Raw genomic sequence first — 20,929 nt, 5'->3', positions numbered from 1 at the left:
ACCGAATATAATGAGTTCAGAGGCGGGTTCCGGGTTCTACTGTACATTATTCGAGAGAATTGATGAATTTATTTTTACCGATGACATGCTGAGCTTACAGCTTCTTTAAGACTTATTTGTTCAACCGTAGGCCACACACTGTGGCACTTTTGAAGTCGCAACAGAAAACAAAATGAAAACGCCACAGAGAGATCAATGTATTCTAATTAGGCGAGCTTAGACTTTGGTAATGTAAGATGGCCAACAGTAGCTTCACTTCTCGTAATAGTAATAGCACTCCTGTGTACATAATACACACACAACTGCAAATGAATCAGGTACAGAACCCAACTCAGTGACCTAGTGGTAGAGTGTCCGCCCTGGAAGGTTGTGGGTTCAAACCCCAGCCGCGTCATAACAAAGACTATAAAAATGGGACCCATTGCCTCCCTGCTTGGCACTCAGCATTAAGGGTTGGAATTGGGGGGTTAGATCACCAAATGATTCCCAAGCGCGGGACCACTGCTGCTCACTGCTCCCCTCTCACCCAGGGGATGGATGGATCAAAATCACACGGTTAAATGCAGAGGACAAATTTCACCACACCCAGATGTGTGTGTGACGACGATCATTGGGACTTTAACTTTAACTTTACAGATGACATCAGCCATGACAAGGAGCTCATGAGTACAGTATATTAAATATTTGTAACATCAGCATTCATTTGCACCTCAAAGCACTGTACTAAGTTTTGAGATGTACACAATAACATTTCTCAAACTTTTTAATCAATTTACCTTAGGCCTATATATTTTTATATTTTACAAAAAACAAAAATCAGATATGAAGAATAAATCTGTTTTCTGACCATTTTAAAAATAAATACATAGATTTCACATTTAAACAACTCATTCCGAAAAATGTCCATAATGATTTTTACACTTTTCAACTCACCATTACTGTGAAGGGATTCATTAAATTTGGCCAACCATCTTTAGAGTAAAACTAACGGCTAAAGTATTTTAAGCATTTTGTTAATTTTTTCAGCGCAACCCACCAAGGTTCTTAAAAACACCCGTAGCAACATGCTTAAAAATAAAAATACATGTTTGGCAATCGGGTAATCAAATTGTCATTTAAAAAAAGCAGGGTGGTCAGTTAGCCATTGTACAGTTTTGTTCACTTCTTTTTGCCATTGTTATTGCGATATTTGTTGAAATGCTTCGGCGCTGTCCTGCAATGCAGTGTTCACATTTCGGTCAACAGTTACAACAAGCAGGTAGGATGCCCTGAACAAGAAAACACACAATGCTTAAAAGCTATGATGAGAAAATACACGCCAAAAGTATTTTTGAGGTTTGAAATATCGCCTTCTCTGTTAATTTATGACTGCTTTGTGCACTTTTCCTGTTGAGCTCTGCCAAGTCATTCTTTAAATCATAAGTTTTCAACTGGTTTTGTCGAAGGGATCACCATTATAACCAGGAAGCAACTCAGGGAACACTGCTTTGGCGGAATATTATTTTATTTTGCATATTTTGCATTTACGATAGACCTGATAATTGATTCCAAGACCACCCGCGACAGGTGAAAATCCGCAATTTAGGGAAAGTATATTGTTACAATATTTGACATTTTACTGTATCTTTAAACACTTTTGTAAACATTTTAAAGTCAAACTGACTCTCAGAAACATTCTTATTTCTTTAGATAAATAAAAAAATTAAGAAAATAAATAAGAGTAAATATCGTACTTTTCGCACCAAAAGGCGCACTGGATTATAAGACACACCCTCATTGAATTTTTTATTATAGAAATTATTTCATATATAGGGTGCACCGGATTGAAAGGCGCAGAAAATAGAAGCTATACGGCAACAAACTGAGGTTGACTAGGGTTGCGGTACGCATTCACTAGCCAATAACCAATGAGCCCTCTGTAAACAATCGCGTTTCTCAAACTATTTCTTATAAAATGATCGGAACTGACTAAAGTTCAAACTAACATTGGTACTACTTACCTATGTTTCCCTTCCATATGGATCCGTAAATTTACTTGAAACATTAACAGAGCAGCCTATTTTGAGATGAAATAGCCTCGTGCGTATAGCAGCTATCATTATAGCATTAACCACCCGCAAACTCCCATGCCTCGTTCGTGACAAAGTGAAGTGCAAATCAGAGTTGCTGCTGATTCTGCTGACGCGAACGAAGTGAAATAGTGGATACGTAGCGCGACTGCACGAGGCTGAGCTAAAACGTGGTTGGAACTGCTCTTACAGTTCTAAGCCAATCAGTGGCAAGGATACTGATCAACGTGTTCCCATTGGTCGTCCCCTCTACCAGCCAATAGTGTGCTGTAAAGTCATATGGGTAGACAAAGCCCTGCGCTCCCAATGACGCCGCAAAAAAACACGATGCACCAAATATATCCGCAATATTTGAAAGATTTTGGGCCCTTGGCCAGAAAACGCCTCAGATCCGAATCCTATTGAACACTTGTCGTCAATCCTCAAGAGGCAGGTAAACAACAAAAACCCACAAATTCTGACAAACCTCAAGCCATCAGTCAGGATTTGGTTCGGAAGTTGATTAAAAGAATGCCAGGGAGAAGGGCAGAGGTCTTGAAAAAGACGGGTCAACAGAGATGTAAAAGTAGACATAGACATAGGAGTAGGGGGAAGGAGAAGAGGAAGAGGAGAATAAGGAGAAGGAGCAAGAAAAGGAGAAGGAGGAGAACGAGAAGAAGGAGGAGAAAAAGGAGTCAGAGAATGAGAACAAGGAATAGGAGGAGTAGGAATATGAGTAGGAGTAGGAGAAGAAGACTGAGGAGGAGAAGGAATAGGAGTAGTAGGAGATGGGGTAGACAGAGGAGGAGAATATATATTTGCAGTTGGAAATAAATCTGCGTATTCTTTTTATTTAATTTATTTGACAGGGACAGTGTACATCAATGAATATTTCTGTAGATGGACCAGAATTAGCCAAGGGGCTATTTTTCATCTGGAGTCCCTGAGGCAAGGTGTGGGTGTCTTGCCCAAGAAAACAACACGTGGCTCGGACAGAGTTGGGCTAGAACCGCCGCCACAAATTACTTGTTCTCTGCTCCAATCTCTGCTAAGCCCAACTTTCAAACCATGGATAGTAGATAATGCAATCGTTCTTTGGTCTAACAGGCATGTTGGTAGACTTCAAGACAGAAATAACACGTTTGTAACCAAAGTGGAAATATCGCATAAAAATATTCTTTAGGACTCTGCAGGTCACTCTCTGAGATTTCTGATCATTTCCCTATTGTATTATTCATTGACCACCCTGCTAGGCCCCCACCTACTCGTCATACAATAAAAATACAAATACTCAATGAAGAAACCATATGACATCTAGGTGAGGACCTGCAGACTAAGACATGGTATGGAATATATAATTGTAGTGATGTTGATGTGGCATTTGAAACTCCATCCATCCATCCATCCATCCATCCATCCATCCATCCATCCATCCATCCATCCATCCATCCATCCATCTTCTGAACCGCTTAGTCCCCACAGGGGTCGCGGGCGTGCTGGAGCCTATCCCAGCCGTCAACGGGCAGTAGGCGGGGGACACCCTGAACCGGTTGCCAGCCAATCGCAGGGGACACAGAGACAAACAACCATCCACACTCGCACTCACACCTAGGGACAATTTGGAGTGCTCAATCGGCCTACCAAGCATGTTTTTGGGATGTGGGAGGAAACCGGAGTGCCCGGAGAAAACCCACACACGCCCAGGGAGAACATGCAAACTCCACACAGGGAGGGCCGGAGGTGGAATCGAACCCGCACCCTCCTAACTGTGAGGCGGACGTGCTAACCAGTGCCCCACCGATCCGCCAAACATTTAAATTATATAAAATATATATTTTTTAAATTAATCATTCAAATGAGATTATATGAGGTGTATCTCAACCAGCCCATGTGTTGTCACAGTTTGGGGTCAATAGTTCACATGACCTGGGAGCTATTGATATTTACAGTAAGACCTATTGACTCCACAATGTGCGCCACCGAGCCGCCTCATTTGAAACTCTAACCAAAGAAATATCTGACTCTATTCAAAGGACCATTCCTGAGAAAACTATCATGTGCAGTACAACTAGTCAAAATCCATGGATCACTAAGGGCATATTAAAGTCTATTAAGCATAAAAATAAATTATATAAAAGATACATAAATAAACCTAACCATAATAATAAAAATGTATATATTAATTATAGAAATACGCTTACACATATCAGAAAGCGGAAGGGTAATCATTTTGCCGACTTGATAAACGAATCACAGGATGATTCCAAGAAATCTTGGAGAGTACTGAACAAGGTCTTGAACGGAAGCCAAAAAACTCCTGTGTTCCCTGACCATGATAATAATAATAATAATAATAATAATAATAATAATAATCAAAGTCAAAGTCAAAGTCAAAGTCAGCTTTATTGTCAATAATAATAATAATAATAATAATGATAAATTATATTTATAACGCACTTTACATTCGGAAGAATCTCAAAGTGCTACATGGCAAGTAAAACAAGAAAACAAAGCAAGGACAAGTATAAAACAACTGGACGACAACCAGGATGTGAGAACAGGATTACAGAAATGCTAGAGTAAAGAGGTGAGTTTTTAGTCCGGTTTTGAAAGAGTCAGTGGATTGGAGTGCTCTTAGGTGGTCGGGGAGGGAGTTACACAGTGTGGGGGCTGCATGGCAGAAGGCCCGGTATAATACAAGCAACATCACCAGAAACAACAGTCTTGCCGACAAATTCAATAACTACTTTGTCTCCATTGGTAGCAACATATCCAGTAAAATCAGTTAGCCTCAGGGTGCCTCGTTTAAAGACTACCTATCAGGTAATTAGCTGGGCTCTTTCTTCCTGAATCCAACTAACTGCGATGAAGTCTATAAAATAATCATGAATATGAAGAATTCAAACTCAGCTGGAACAGATGGTATCTCAAGAAAATTCTGAAAAGCATCTCCAATATAATAACTGCACCTCTTACATATTGCATCAATCTGTCTCTACTCTCTGGAGTAGTGCCACAAATGGCAAAACTTGCACGTATCACACCGACCGGTCTTTAAATCTGGAGACAAGAACGATCTTAGCAACTACAGACGAATATCAATCTTGCCTTCTCTTTCCAAGGTCTTGGAAAGAGTAGTTTACAATCAACTTAACAGCTATCTAAACAAACTAAACATCTTTGCCCCATCCCAGTATGGATTCAGAAAGGAAAACACTACATATATGGTGGTACTTGACTTGACTGATGAAATCTACGATGCAATTGATAAAGGCGAATATGGTATTGGCATTTTTCTGGACTTGTCTAAAGCTTTTGATACCATTAAGATTGACATTCTTGTAAATAAATTACAACACTATGGTATATGAGGCCTGGCGTTAGACTGGTTCCGCAGCTACCTGTTTGGAAGACATCAATATGTTTTTATTAACAACCATAAATCTTCATACAAATCCATTAATCATAGAGTTCCCCAAGGGTCCATTATGTGCTGACGATACAAACTTGTTTTTTTCGCACAAAAATCCAAATACACGTGAACAAATTACAAATAGTGAGTTAGCGAAAATAGACACATGGTTTAAATGCAACAAACTCTCCCTAAATGTTAATAAAACAAACCACATCGTATTCCGTACCCATAAAAAAAAAGGACATTGACCAAATTTGCATACAAATCAATGGACAAAACATTGAAAGAGTCAGCTCCACTAAATTCCTGGGAATCCACATTGACGAGTTCTTGAACTTTAAAAGACATATTGATGATCTCACAATCAAACTGTCTAAATATGTTGCTTTGTTCTTCAAATTGAGACATTACCTCACACTCAATGCACATCTTATTCTGTACAAGTCCTTGTTTGAACCTTATTTAAAAAATTGCAATATTATATGGTGTAACACATTTCCAACTCATTTAAAAAAGCTTGAGATACTTCAGAAAAAGGTCATACGTACCATAACATGGTTTGAGTTTAATGCCCCCACTAAAACAATCTTCCACCGACACAATCTTCTGAGGCTTGTTGAACACAACTATTTCCAGAATGCTTGCGTCATGTATCAGACTGTCCATAAACGAAACCATGAACTGTGTCACCTCATCCCAATCTGTACTCTCAGCCACACCTACACCACCAGGAATAGCAATCTAATCATTGGGAAAAAGTGGAAACTAAAATCTACAAGCTTTAGCATTGTGTGCAGAGGGCCACAGATTTGGAATGAGCTTGACGAAACACTAAAAATGTAATCCATATCCATCTTCAACGCAAATCTAAAAAATCAACTCCTATCAATGTATGTGCTGATTATTAATCGCATGAACACCTGTGTCCTGTTGTTAATTCATTAATTGCTAATGTACTTCACATCAAATCCAGTGTAACCAGAATACTGAGACTATCTATTACTTGTTGTATATTTGTGTGTCTACTGCTTGTTGTCCCTTATTGTGTGTTTATTGTTTATTGTCTATTATATATCTGTATGTTGTCCATAATGTAAGGATATCTGGCCAATATCTGATACTTATGGAAAACCGGGCCCCCTATCAATTAAAAGCTTTAAATAGCTTGCTTGGGGTGACTTTTCACGCATCCGACTGTTATAATACTGTTTGTTGTATCATGTTGTATGTCTTGGATATTGCGTGAATAAACTAAACTAAACTTAACTAAACTGTGTCTAAAAATGCGAGCTTCCAGACACAACTGTCCCTAAGTCAGAAATAAAATCAGGCATCAAGAACGTGTTTCTTTTTTTTGACAAAGATTTTAATGTAAAAAATATAAAGCATATCAGCAATGTTATTTACTTATATATTACTATAACTATTGCACTATTTTGCATCACAGAGAACTGGGTTGTGCGATTATACACAATACACAGTAATAGGTCTCAAAATTACTCATCCTTCTGTAGCCGGGGATCAGACCGCCAAGATCCCTGCCTTTGGCCGCTGCTCAGCTCACTCTGCACCCAACCCCATTGGCCCCTCCCACCGGTGGTAAGCCAATGGTTCGCGTGTCTGCCTCACAGTTCAGAAGGTGCGGCTTCTATTTCACCTCTGGCCCTCCCTGTGTGGAATTTGCATGTTCTGCCCATGCCTGTGTGGGTTTTCTCCAGGCACCCCGTTTTTCTCCCACTGTCCAAAAACATGCATGGTAGGCTGATTGACCACTCCAAATTGACCGTAGGTGTGAGGGTAAGTGTGGATGGTTGTTCGTCTCTGTGTGCCCTGCGTTTGTCTAGCAACCAGTTAACGGTGTCCCCCGCCTACTGCCCGATGATTGCTGGGATAGACTCCGACACGCCCGTGTCCCCCGAGCGGACAAACGGTACAGAAAATGGATGGATGGACGTTATTTATTTTTTATTTTAGAAAAACATATTGTAAATCTACAACATATTCAGGTAACTACATAGCATAAAATGAGTCGGACATTTAAAAGACAAAAAAGAAGCATGAAATAAACTTGACAAAATACCACTATTTAAACACAAAATGTACTACTTAGCCATGATAGAAAATGCAAAATCCCAGAAATAATGTCCAAAAACCATATCAATGTAGATGAAAGGCAAATGTGGCTTTAATAAACAAGTAGCTATCTAGATACACGGTTGTTATCGTGCGAACATCCATCCATCCATCTTCTTCCGCTTATCCGGGGTCGGGTCGCGGGGGCAACAGCTTCAGGAGGGACTCCCAGACTTCCCTCTCCCCAGCCACTTCATCCAGCTCATCCCGGGGGATCCCAAGGCGTTCCCAGGCCAGCTGAGAGACATAGTCTCTCCAGCGCGTCCTGGGTCGTCCCCGGGGTCTCCTACCGGTGGGACATGCCCGGAACACCTCCCCAGGGAGGCGTCCAGGAGGCATCCTGATAAGATGCCCGAGCCACCTCATCTGGCTCCTCTCAACGTGGAGGAGTAGCGACTCTACTCCGAGTCTCTCCCGGATGACCGAGCTTCTCACCCTATCTCTAAGGGAGAGCCCGGACATCCTGCGGAGAAAACTCATTTCGGCCGCTTGTATCCGAGATCTCGTTCTTTCGGTCACGACCCATAGCTCGTGACCATAGGTGAGGGTAGGAGCGTAAATCGACCGGTAAATTGAGAGCTTTGCCTTTTGGCTCAGCTCTCTCTTCACCACAACGGACCGGTACAGGGTCCGCATTACTGCCGACGCTGCACCGATCCGCCTGTCGATCTCACGCTCCATCCTCCCCTCACTCGTGAACAAGACTCCAAGATACTTGAACTCTTCCACTTGGGGCAGGATCTCATCCCCGATCCGGAGAGGGCATTCCACCCTTTTCCGATCGAGGACCATGGACTCGGATTTGGAGGTGCTGACCCTCATCCCGACCGCTTCGCACTCGGCTGCGAACCGTTCCAGCGAGAGCTGGAGATCACGGCCTGAAGAAGCCAACAGCACCACGTCATCTGCAAAAAGCAGAGACGCGATGCTGAGGTCCCCAAACCGGACCCCCTCAACGCCTCGGCTGCGCCTAGAAATTCTGTCCATAAAAATTATGAACAGAATCGGTGACAAAGGGCAGCCTTGGCGGAGTCCAACCCTCACTGGGAACGAATCCGACTTACTGCCGGAAATGCGGACCAGACTCTGGCATCGGTGATACAGGGACCGAACCGCCCTTATCAGTTGGCTCGGCACCCCGTACTCCCGAAGCACCCTCCACAGAACCTCCCGAGGGACACGGTCGAACGCCTTCTCCAAGTCCACAAAACACATGTGGACTGGTTGGGCAAACTCCCATGCACCCTCGAGGATCCTGCCGAGGGTGTAGAGCTGGTCCACTGTTCCACGGCCAGGACGAAAGCCACACTGCTCCTCCTGAATCCGAGGTTCGACCTCCCGACGGACCCTCCTCTCCAGCACCCCTGAATAGACCTTACCAGGGAGGCTGAGGAGTGTGATTCCCCTGTAATTGGAACACACCCTCCGGTCCCCCTTCTTAAAGAGGGGAACCACCACCCCAGTCTGCCAATCCAGAGGCACTGTCCCCGATGTCCACGCAACGTTGTAGAGGCGTGTCAGCCATGACAGCCCCACAACATCCAGAGCCTTTAAGAACTCTGGGCGGATCTCATCCACCCCCGGGGCCTTGCCACCGAGGAGTTTTTTAACTACCTCAGTGACTTCGACCCCAGAGATTGGAGAATCCGCCTCAGAGTCTCTAGGCCCTGCTTCCTCAATGGAAGGCGTGTAGGTGGAATTGAGGAGGTCTTCGAAGTATTCTCCCCACCGACTCACGACGTCCCGAGTCGAGGTCAGCAGCACGCCATCCCCACTGTAAACAGTGTTGACGTTGCACTGCTTCCCCCTCCTGAGACGCCGGATGGTGGACCAGAATTTCCTCGAAGCCGTCCGAAAGTCATTCTCCATGGCCTCACCGAACTCCTCCCACGCCCGGGTTTTTGCCTCAGCAACCGCCGAAGCCGCGTTCCGCTTGGCCATCCGGTACCTGTCAGCTGCCTCCGGAGTCCCGCAGGCCAAAACGGCCCGATAGGACTCCTTCTTCAGCTTGACGGCATCCCTTACCGCCGGTGTCCACCAGCGGGTTCGGGGGGTGCCGCCACGACAGGCACCAACGACCTTACGGCCACAGCTCCGGTCGGCCGCCTCAACAATGGAGGCGCGGAACATGGTCCACTCAGACTCAATGTCCCCCGCCTCCCCCGGGACGTGGGAAAAGCTCTGCCGGAGGTGGGAGTTGAAGCTCTTCCTGACAGGAGATTCTGCCAGACGTTCCCAGCAGACCCTCACAGAGCGTTTGGGTCTGCCAGGTCGGACCGGCATCTTCCCCCACCATCGGAGCCAACCCACCACCAGGTGGTGATCAGTTGACAGCTCCGCCCCTCTCTTCACCCGAGTGTCCAAAACATGCGGCCGCAAATCCGATGACACGACTACAAAGTCGATCATCGAACTGCGGCCTAGGGTGTCCTGGTGCCAAGTGCACACATGGACACCCTTATGTTTGAACATGGTGTTCATTATTGAAAATCCGTGTCGAGCACAGAAGTCCAACAATAGAACACCGCTCGGGTTCAGATCAGGGGGGCCGTTCCTCCCAATCACGCCCTTCCAGGTCTCACTGTCATTGCCCACGTGAGCATTGAAGTCACCCAGTAGAACGATAGAGTCCCCAGAAGGAGCGCTCTCCAGCACTTCCTCCAGGGACCCCAAGAAGGGTGGGTACTCTGAGCTGCTGTTTGGTGCATAGACACAAACAACAGTCAGGACCCGTCCCCCCACCCGAAGGCGGAGGGAGGCTACCCTCTCGTTCACCGGGGTGAACCCCAATGTGCAGGCGCCCAGCCGGGGGGCAATAAGTATACCCACACCTGCTCGACGCCTCTCACCGTGGGCAACTCCAGAGTGGAAGAGAGTCCAGCCCCTCTCGAGAGGGCTTGTACCAGAACCCAAACTGTGTGTGGAGGCTAGTCCGACTATATCTAGTCGGAATCTTTCTGCCTCGCACACCAGCTCGGGCTCCTTTCCAGCCAGAGAGGTGACATTCCATGTCCCAAGAGCCAGCTTCTGCAGCCGGGGATCAGACCGCCAAGGTCCCCGCCTTTGGCTGCCGCCCAGCTCACATTGCACCCGACCCCTTCGGCCCCTCCCACAGGTGGTGAGCCCATCGTGCGAACATGTTTGTGATAAAGGGCTATATACCATATTTTCCGCATTATATGGCGCAGACTCAATTCCAGGGGCTTTTCTGTACTTAATCCACACGTAGCATTATAGGACGCGCGCATGCCATGACTTACGGTAAGAAAAAACAAACGTCTCAGGAGCAAGGCCGTCAGTTCCGTTGTACTTTACTCACATTGTTAATCACAACCTCCTGCTGAACGTCAATAAGACCAAGGAAATCATTGTTGACTTCCGGAAGGGTCACACAACACACCTGCCGCTGATCATCGACGGTGCTGTGGTGGAGAGGGTGAGCTGCACCAAGTTCCTGGGGGTGCACATCAGTGAGGACCTCTCCTGGTCCGCAAACACCTCGTCACTGGCAAAGAAAGCTCAGCGCCGCCTGTACTTCCTGCGGAAGCTCAGGCGTGCATGTGCTCCTCAGGCAGTCCTGTCTACATTCTACCGTGGCACCATTGAGAGCGTCCTCACCAGTTGCATCGCAGTCTGGGGTGGTAACTGCACTGAACAGAACTTGAAGGCCCTGCAGCGCATAGTGAATACGGCTGGTAAGATTATTGGTGCTTCGCTCCCCTCCCCAAAGGACATTTACACCTCCCATCTCGCCCGCAAGGCAACCTCGATTGCCAGAGATGTGAGTCACCCGGCTCACTCTTTGTTTGACCTTCTGCCCTCTGGGAAGAGGTACAGGAGCCTGCGCTCCCGCACCACCAGACTCGCCAACAGCTTCTTTCTCCAGGCTGTTAGGGCCCTGAACTCGCTACCCCCTTCTGCGTAGCGTGCGGCACTGTTGCGCTATTTTCGGGAATGTCTGCTGTACTTGCTCCTTTTTTTTCTGCTCCTCTTATTTATGTATTTATTGTTGTGTTATTTATTCATTATTTATTCAGCACGCTTTTGTTATACTTGTTTACTTGTTTGTCTGTTGTGAGCCATGTCTTGTCACCGTGGGATAGGGGGGAACGAAATTTCGGTTTCTTTGTGTGTCTTTGGCATGTGGAGAAATTGACAATAAAGCTGACTTTGACTTTGACTTCTGCATCCAAATTAAACAGTTGGGCAAGTTCACCATTAAACATGACAAGTTTCCTCCTGTCATTGTCTCGTTATTTTTTGGCAATGATCCTGGCTTTCCAGAAAGCTTGAGTTGTGCCTCAAAACCATGTCTCTTTTTCAATGCCATTGTAGAGGTTCATAATGCTGTTTGCTTTGCACAAAGCGGCACAGGTATGTACTCTACGTGTTACGTACAATCCTCTGATTGGTTTCTGCCCCGATCTACGTACAACGTAATCAGAATCTGAATCAATCTTTATTTGCCAAGTTTGAGCATGCCAGACAAGGAATTTGACTCCGGTACATCTCGGCCTCTGTACAACATTTAGGTAGCTAACAACATTCAGGACAACATATGCAAAAATTTACAATTATTCTCAAACATCCACTGATCTTAAACTCCCAGGAGGGCAAGGAAAAACTCAAAACTCCTACTAGGGGAAATGAGAAACCTTGAGAAGAGACCACAGATGGGAGGATCCCTCTTCCAGGATGACCAGGCTGCAATGGATGCAGCGAGGACACATAGTACACATAATATGGACAATTCAAAGGTAAAGCATCAAGAGCAGGATGTACTCTGATTGATTCATCGGGTCTACATTATACGCCAGTATATTACGTCTCAGTGTGGCAGAAGCCACACAAAACAACTTTACAGATTTTGGAATTCGGTCCACACAAAAGGTGCACCGTTGAGAAAATTCAAGTCTTTCAAGTGCATCTTATGGTCCGGAAAATACGGTGAATAAAATTGACTTGACTTGAACTCAACTCTTCAGCTTGAACCTCTGTGATCACGCAGGTGCAGATTTCCGGACACAGACGTGCTGTGCAGTCTGTATGGATTTAGTACGGACACCGCAATGCATCTGTTCCACAGGTGTTACTCTCTGTTTTAAGCCACCGATTGTCAACCGGTGATTAGCGGCCCTCTAGTGGTCTGTGGTGATATTGCAGGTGGGCTGCAAAATTGGATATGGGAAAATAATTGCAACAGTTTTAAAAATAAAATTTACTCATTATTTAGACTTGATTTATTTTCCAGCTAATTTTGTGAATCATTAACCCATCCAAATTATGTCAAATGTAGTAGCTATGCTTCCCAAAATTAACATACAGATGCAAATAAACAGCCTGTACAGGTATATCGTCCTTCGGTGCAAAATAAAATATTACGCCAAAGCAGTGGTTCCCTAGTTGGTTCTTGGTTATAATGGTGGTCCTTTGGACTAAAGCAGTTGAAAACACAGTTAAGTCTTGTTATAGACTTAATTTTTTTAATGGTATGATGTCTATTTTCTGTCGTCGATGTGTTACCGCACATTGTTAATAGTGCACTGAAGCATCATTTCAAGAAAATCATAAATTGGACCAAAATCGTAATATCTGTCGGAAAAATTGAAATTCAGTAGAACCACGGAGCTTGATGCAACTTCGTTTCAGAAGGAGTGTTGATAAGCGAAGCCGTCGCGTTTCGAAGCAACAGTACATAAAACAGCAAAAGCTTGGAGCACAGCTTTAAGTACATATAATGCCGTTTTGTTTCGTTTCATTTCGTTTTCGAATAATGTTATTTTGGTCTTACCGTTGCCACATTTTCTGGAGTTCTGGCGGTGCGAGGTCGGCCAGCTGATTTTCGTTTCAATGCTGATCCACTGGCTCTGAAGTTAGTAACCCATAACAAGATCGTGTTTCGAGCAGGTACGGGATCATGTCTACCAAGTCTGAAGCCCAAACGGAATGCTCGTTGTGTTGCAGTTACAGATTCGTTCTTGATAAACGTTTCCACAATGAAAGCGCGATGCTCACCGGTCCAATTCATGTTAGCAACTGAAACGAAACAAAATAACATTACTCAAAAACGAAACAAAAATTAAACAAAACAAAAAAACAAAAGGGCATTATATGTACTTTGGGAAAATAAAAATAAAAGTTTTTGTTTCTTTAATGTATTTGCATTCTATTAAAACTACAAATGTGTCAGATCATTTTGCCGGACCCTGTAGTTCAGGCCTACTTTTATCTATAAATGGGGTGCAACAGTACACGGCAAAATGTTGAACCGTCCGGTCTGCTCAGCACGGGACACATTACCCTAATTGACCACGGGTTTTCGGTACTTCATTTTACAATGATGCATTCACGGGCTATCGGTTATGTGTATGTGCTGGCGAAAAGCCCTCCCTCCTGTTGTGTTTGGGCCGACAGTCACGCTCTCGCGCTGTTGTAACTGTCAAAGAGCAGCCATGGTTGCCAGGTCGGTTACTTTAGGCTCCTTGTTTAGAAAAATCACTTGTTGGCAGTCATAATTTAAGGGCGTCCACGTGAGCAATCAGTCAAGTTTGTCATCCAGCAACACTCCAAGATAGTTACAGGTCTGCACTATCTCCACACAGTCTCCATTGATGGTCACTGGCTCAGGACGAGGCCTGGGCCTCCTAAAGTCCACCACCATTTCCCTGGACTTGGCGGTGTTTAGGTGTGTCAAGTGGCATGGTGGTAAAAGATGGTGTAAAATTGGGCATCGAATTTGGCCCAGGCACATTGGCTATCCCAAAACAAGTAGTAGTTCCAAAATTTCACCAGGAGATGGTGGTAAAGCTTGACATAGGGGTGACCTGATAGAAACTAACAAATCTAATAAATTCAATTGTTAGCAATTGGGAGGACACGACCTGTTCAAAGTCAAAGTCAAAAAGTCAAAGTCTGCTTTATTGTCAATTTCTTCACATGTCAAGACACACAAAGAGATCGAAATTACGTTTCCCACTATCCCACGGTGACAAGACATAGTACACAATATACATACAAGTAAACAGCACAAAAAGTAAATACAGGAAGGCACAAACAATGAATAAATAAGAGCGTTGAATAAATAATAAATAAACAAGTAACGTAATAAATAAGAGGAGCAAGAATGGAGCAAGTGTGCATACAGCAGACAGTCAGAATATAGCGCAAAAGTACAGGACGTTATGCAGCCGAGGGTGGAGAGGGCAGAGAGTTAGGGATCCTAACAGCCTGGAGTATGAAGCTGTTGGTGAGTCTGGTGGTGTGGGAGTGCAGGCTCTTGTACCTCTTCCCAGAGGGCAGAAGATCAAACAAAGAGTGAGCGGGGTGACTCACATCACACACAATCGTGGTCGCCTTGCGGGCGAGATGGGAGGAGTAAATGTCCTTCAGGGAGGGGAGTGAAGCACCAATAATCTTACCAGCTGTAGGATTACACCACACAGCGATACAACTGGAGAGGACGCTCTCAATGGTGCCACGGTAGAATGTGGTCATAATGGCCGGAGGAGCACTTGCTCGCCTGAGTTTCCACAGGAAGTACAGGCGGCGCTGAGCTTTCTTCGCCAGTGATACAGTTTTGGTGGTCCAGGAGAGGTCCTCACTGATGTGCACCCCCAGGATTCTGGTGCTGCTCAATCTCTCCACCACAGCATCGTCGATGGTCAGTGGCAGGTGTTGAGTGTGACCCTTCCGGAAGTCAACAACAATCTTCTTGGTCTTGTTGACGTTCAGCAGGAGGTGGTTGTCCCTGCACCATGTGGTCAGAAGGTCGACCTCCGACCAGTATTGAGTGTCGTCGCCCTCGGTGATGAGACCCACCAGAGTCGTGTCGTCGGCATATTCCAGCACGTGGTTGCTGCTGTAAGTTGCAGTGCAGTCATGCGTCAGCAGGGTGAAGAGCAGCGGACTGAGCACACAGCCTTGGGGGGCCCCTGTGGTCAGCGTGATGCTGGTGGAGATATTATTGCCAACACGTACTACCTGAGGCCTCTGACAGAGGAAGTCCAGGAGCCAGTTGCAGAGGTAGGTACTGAGGCCCAGCTTGTCGAGTTTGCAGATGAGTCGCTGTGGTACAATGGTGTTGAATGCAGAACTGAAGTCCACAAACAGCAATCTCGCATACGAGTCCCTTCTTTCCAGGTGGGTGAGGGCTGAGTGGAGGGCAGAGCAGATGGCATCCTCAGAGGACCGTTTGGCTCGGTACGCAAACTGGAAGGGGTCTATGGTGGGGGGGGGGAGAATGGATCTGATGTGCTCCATGACAAGCCGCTCAAAGCACTTCATGATGATGGGTGTCAGTGCCACGGGATGGTATTCATTGAAGCAGGATCGAGCAGGTTTCTTCGGCACAGGTACGATGGTGGCAGCCTTGAAACATGATGGGACGATGGCCTGCTGCAGGGAAATGTTAAAGATGTCCGTGAAGACACCCATCAGCTCCTCAGTGCAGTCCTTCAGCGCTCGACCTGGGATGTTGTCTGGGCCCGCCGCCTTACGGGCAGGGCTGTGGACTCGAACTCGGGGACTCGGACTCGGTCATTTTTGCCGGACTCGGACTCAGACTCGGTGCTGATTTTGACCGAGATCATGCTGCTGAGAATGCGCCTAGGAATACTGTCCACAGCCCTGCTTACGATCAATGCGGCCACGTTGAGTTGCACTTAGGCTAATGTTTACATTATGTACCAATGTCAAGGACGATTATGTCTCCCATCTTATATCATTGATGTGTTTCGATAGTTGTGGGGTCGTCACTATTTGTGTTTAGATAAATGTCTGAGCTATAATGGCGTAATTAATGATTAAAAAATATTATCTTACATGTCCTGTGTTTCAGAATGGTTATTTAATTGGGCGAGAGTGTGTGTTTTCAAGCGTTTTGCCTCATGCCAATGGCACTCAGGGCTAAGGGTGGGCTTCAATGACTATTTTTGTAAAGCCACGCATTTAATACCATGTCAAATAATATATTAGAGTGTAGGTTGTGTTCCAATGTATCCACTTCTATCGGTTAAATTGTCAACCGTACATTTATGACTACGCCGTGAGTGATCTACGTTATGAACTAGCACAACTCCGGTAGGGCAGGGAAAATGTTATCGATCCGACGTCCGATTGGAACGTCGCCTCACTTTTACGTCCGCGCTCTCAGCAAGGGATCCTATATAAGCCGAACCAGCCAGTGTGAAAGCAGTTGCATTCGTTCTGGTAGATTTTGATCTAAATTAGCCTTGAATAAAGACTAAGCAGTCACATGAATTAACAGAAAAAATGGACTCGGACTCTGTGATCAAGAGGCCGGACTCGGACTCGGTGCAAAAATCCAACCGAGTCCACAGCCCTGCTTACGGGTGTTGATAGCGGCACACGTCCTCCTCACGCTATCGGCTATACCATCCCGTGGCTGCTCGTGTGTAGGGGTCAACGCACAATTTTGGAATATGAGTTTGCTATGCCATAATTTTAACAGCTTGAGCAATATCAATATATGTTAAAGTTAGAAGAACCCATTATCATGGTTAAGCATGATTATGTGTTAAGATTGATCTTTACTAGACAAGATATGTTATTAATGTATTTAACATTGGTGTTCCATCCATACCTGAATGTATTAAGTTGAGAGGAGACATCAAGGGCTAATAGTGAAAGAACGCACAAAACAGGAAACAGCTGCATCCGGTGGCGGAGTACAGTCATGCGCAGTGGTTGATGCTTTAAGCAAGGTTGCCAAGACAACCAGTGGTTTCCAGTTGACCTAGACAGGGATCAGCTAAGGAACATTCTCGAAACTTCCAGAAACTTCCAGAAAGGCCACCTCACGTGCCGGTGAGGTAATGCCGATGAGGTAATTCCAGGGGCCTATAAAAGCTTGGTTCCAGACAGGAAACTTGCGCTCTCAAGTGGTTATTCGGCACCGGTTTCAGAGTGACTTTAAAGGGATTGGCGTCCTAAAAAGAATCAATTAATAAAATTTATAAATATTTAAACGTCGTGAGGGGATTTATTTTGTTATCTGTTATGTATGGTGGGATGAACAGCTCTTCTGCTGTTGACATCTTTTAATCAATCAAAAAGTGTGCGTTGCAAGTAAACTATCTCTGCTAAGAAACTACAAATACGACCTACCGCAAAGGGAGGCACACATCTTGCGGCCTGGAGGGAGTGGGGTGTGAAGTATCTATTTTGCATTTAAAGAGACCGCAGCAAAACGGCTTGCTCTGAGCCGCTCCTCAGAACAGGGGCAAAAGAGGGGCCTGTGATGCTATAAAGATGAGGGACTCAGACAAAAGCTTTGCTGTTCCACTTTATATAGACCACAATGAGTAAAATGTAAAAAAGGATTTATAAGCATGATAGTCCTACTTCAGTGTCAAATTATTAACTAAATTAATCCCAGATTTAAAAAAATCCTGAAAAGCAGAATAAAGCAATTATTCAATGGAAGTTTTTTGTACCGTATTTTTCGGACTAAAAGTCGCTCCGGAATATACGTCGCAACAGCCATAAAAAGCACAATAAAGTGAAAAAAAAAACATAAGTCGCACCGGAGTATAAGTACATTTTGGGGGAAATTTATTCGACGAAATCCAACACCAAGAACAGACATGAACGAGCAACAACAGGCTAAACGATACGGTATGCTAACGTGACATAAACACAAACGAAAAGCTGAGAAAGGGCCAGACATAACATTAACTGTTATCCAAATAACTATAACATAAATAACACCTTTATCAAACAATCTGTGTCACTCCAAATCATTAAATCCATCGATCGTCCTTTATGTAAACAATGCCGCGTTTGCGCCGCGCCGCCGTCAGTTGCAGTTCAAATTATTCCACAGGCCCATATAACGATATATAAAGTATACCGTAATTGACGGACTATAAGCCGCACCGGATTATAAGCCGCACCAGCTAAAATTCAGGGATATTTCTTTTTTTTTCTTACATAAGCCGCACCGGACTATAAGCCGCACTTGCACATGAGTTTTTTACAAAGAAAGACCGTACATAGAAAGCCTTTTTAACGTTTTAATAACATACTTCAACATGTCTTTCTAAACATTGCCTGTGACGCAGCAGTAGTACCGCAGCAACGTGGAAGTGCGCACGCGAGTTATTAGCAAAGAAAGACTGGACACAGAAAGTTTTTTTTTAAAGCTTTAATAACATATCTTAACATTTCTTTCCAAACACTGCCTGTGACGCGGCAGTAATACCACAACAACACGGAATTAACACAGCAAAGTCACTGAGACGCGGCGGTAATGGCGGCGGTTACACAGCAGCAACACGGTAGCACAGCACGAACAGGGCTGGTTAAAAAAAACATACCAGTAAAAGTACAAAAAGAGCCGTCTTCATCTTCCTCCTGTGCACTGAAACGAAGTCTTCCTCCTTAGTGTCCGATTGGAATAGCGTTAGATATCCTTCACCTCACACTTTCACAGTCTCTCTTTCGTCGACGGTTTTATGCATTTCTTCGAGTGTGAAGAGGTTCTGTTCATGCTAATCTTATTCATGCACGAAGCGCTACATTATATTAAACTAGCGAGCGACACGTATAGCTTAAAAGCGGCATCATATTCATTTATTTTATCCCCCATAATGACGGTTTGTGTATAAAAGCTTCCTGTCTTTGTGTGAATGTGGGTGTGTGCGTGATGCGCGAGACGATCACGTTTTCTTCGGCGCACTCTCTTCTTCGTCTGTCTCGCTCTTGCTTCCTGCTAGAGCGCCCCCTGGAGAGCGGAGGCCGTAAAAATCCATAAGTACGCTCCAGAGTAGACACAAGATAATGTCATCAACATCGACTGCCTTTGGCTTAAAAGCTGCATCATATGCATTTATTTTGTCCCCCATGATGACGGTTTGTGTATAAAGGCTTCCTTTCAGTAATGTCCGTCTTGATCGCGTGATGCGCGAAATGTAAACAAAAACTAGCACGTCTTCTTCGGCGCATTATCTCTTCTTCGCCTGTCTCGCTCTTGCTTCCGGCTAGAGCGCCCCCTGGAGACCGGAGGCCGTAAAAATCCATAAGTACGCTCCAGAGTAGACACAAGATAATGTCATCAACATCGACTGACTGCCTTTGGCTTAAAAGCGGCATCATATGCATTTCTTTTGTCCCCCATGATGACGGTTTGTGTATAAAGGCTTCCTTTCTGTAATGTCCGTCTTGATCGCGTGATGCGCGAAATGTAAACAAAAACTAGCACGTCTTCTTCGGCGCATTGTCTCTTCTTCGCCCGTCTCGCTCTTGCTTCTTGCTACAGCGCCTCCTGGAGGCCGGAGGCCGTAAAAATCCATAAGTACGCCGCGCCGCCGTTTAAGGTTCAAAGTAACCTTCTGAATAAAAAGCATTAAAAGTTCACATTCATTACAACCTGTTTTTGGTGAGCAAAATGTCAGAAGAATTGAATTTAAATGCTGATTGATTGGGTTTTAATACAATGCAGATTACTTCACTGGTTTCTTTTATATCAAACAAGTTGTTATCAAACAACTTGTTTGATTTAAAAGAAACCAGTGAAGTGATTAAAAAAAGGAAAAACAAGACGAACTTAGTACAATTACAATGCAGATTGTCCAAACAGCGCCACTACTTTGTGTAAACTCTGAGTGATATGGCAGAGTAAGAGAAAGGGTTTAGAGCACAGGTGTCAAACTCAAGGCCCGGGGGCCAGATACGGCCCACCACATCATTCTATGTGGCCCGCGAAGACAAATAGTGCATCAAATTCATGTGTCATTACTAGAATTGCAAATTGTCTTCACTTTTAATAATAGCTTTTTTAAAAATATTTGACCAGTTTTTACTCGTCTGATTTGAAAACGAGTTATTTGTCAGTTTGTTTTGTAGCTTTTACTGTATATAATAGTGTTAAGAGTAAAAGTGATCAAGTCATCACAAAAATCACGAAAAAAATCTTATATAAGACGCACCTGACTATAAACCACAGGGTCCAAAATTTTGGAAAAAAGTCGCGGCTTATAGTCCGGCAATTACGGTATATCAAATTCCTATTATATAAACAACAATATTATCAAACCATCAGTGTCACTGCAAATCATTAAATCCATTAATCGTCCTTTATGGAATCAACGCCGCGTGTGCACCACGCCGCTGACATCGGACTCGTCAGTTGCAGTTCAAATTATTCCACAGGCCCATATAACGATATATAAAGTATATATCAAATTCCTATTATATAAATAACAATATTATCAAACCATCTGTGTCACTCCAAATCATTAAATCCATCGATCGTCCTTTATGGAATCAACGCCGCGTGTGCGCAGCGCCGCTGCCGACGTACTCGTCAGTTGCA

General features: G+C 44.6%; 1 protein-coding gene across 10 annotated transcripts in view; it reads right to left on the bottom strand.

The window, feature by feature from the left end:
* Window positions 1-20,929, bottom strand: part of adat1 (adenosine deaminase tRNA specific 1) — a 111,699-nt gene that overhangs the window by 29,780 nt on the left and 60,990 nt on the right. For 4 of the 10 annotated variants that reach the window (XM_049722951.2, XM_049722953.2, XM_049722952.1 and 1 more), the window contains 2 exons: window positions 13,388-13,632; window positions 4,433-12,764 (listed from right to left, as the gene is read on the bottom strand). The exons of 2 other annotated variants lie outside the window; for them this stretch is intronic. In XM_049722951.2, coding sequence (XP_049578908.1) covers window positions 7,720-10,761 — 3,042 coding nt within the window. In that variant the 5' untranslated portion in view covers window positions 10,762-12,764; window positions 13,388-13,632 and the 3' untranslated portion in view covers window positions 4,433-7,719. Of the gene's footprint in view, window positions 1-4,432; window positions 12,765-13,387; window positions 13,633-13,735; window positions 19,340-20,929 lie in introns of those variants that run through there. 4 more of the 10 variants (XM_068650937.1, XM_068650938.1, XM_049722958.2 and 1 more) reach the window with 3 other exon arrangements.

This window comes from Syngnathus scovelli, chromosome 6, assembly GCF_024217435.2.
Source record: "Syngnathus scovelli strain Florida chromosome 6, RoL_Ssco_1.2, whole genome shotgun sequence".
NCBI classification, from domain to species: domain Eukaryota; kingdom Metazoa; phylum Chordata; class Actinopteri; order Syngnathiformes; family Syngnathidae; genus Syngnathus; species Syngnathus scovelli.
The sequence above is the reverse complement of the archived record's forward strand: the minus strand, read 5'-3'. Positions and strand labels throughout refer to the sequence as shown.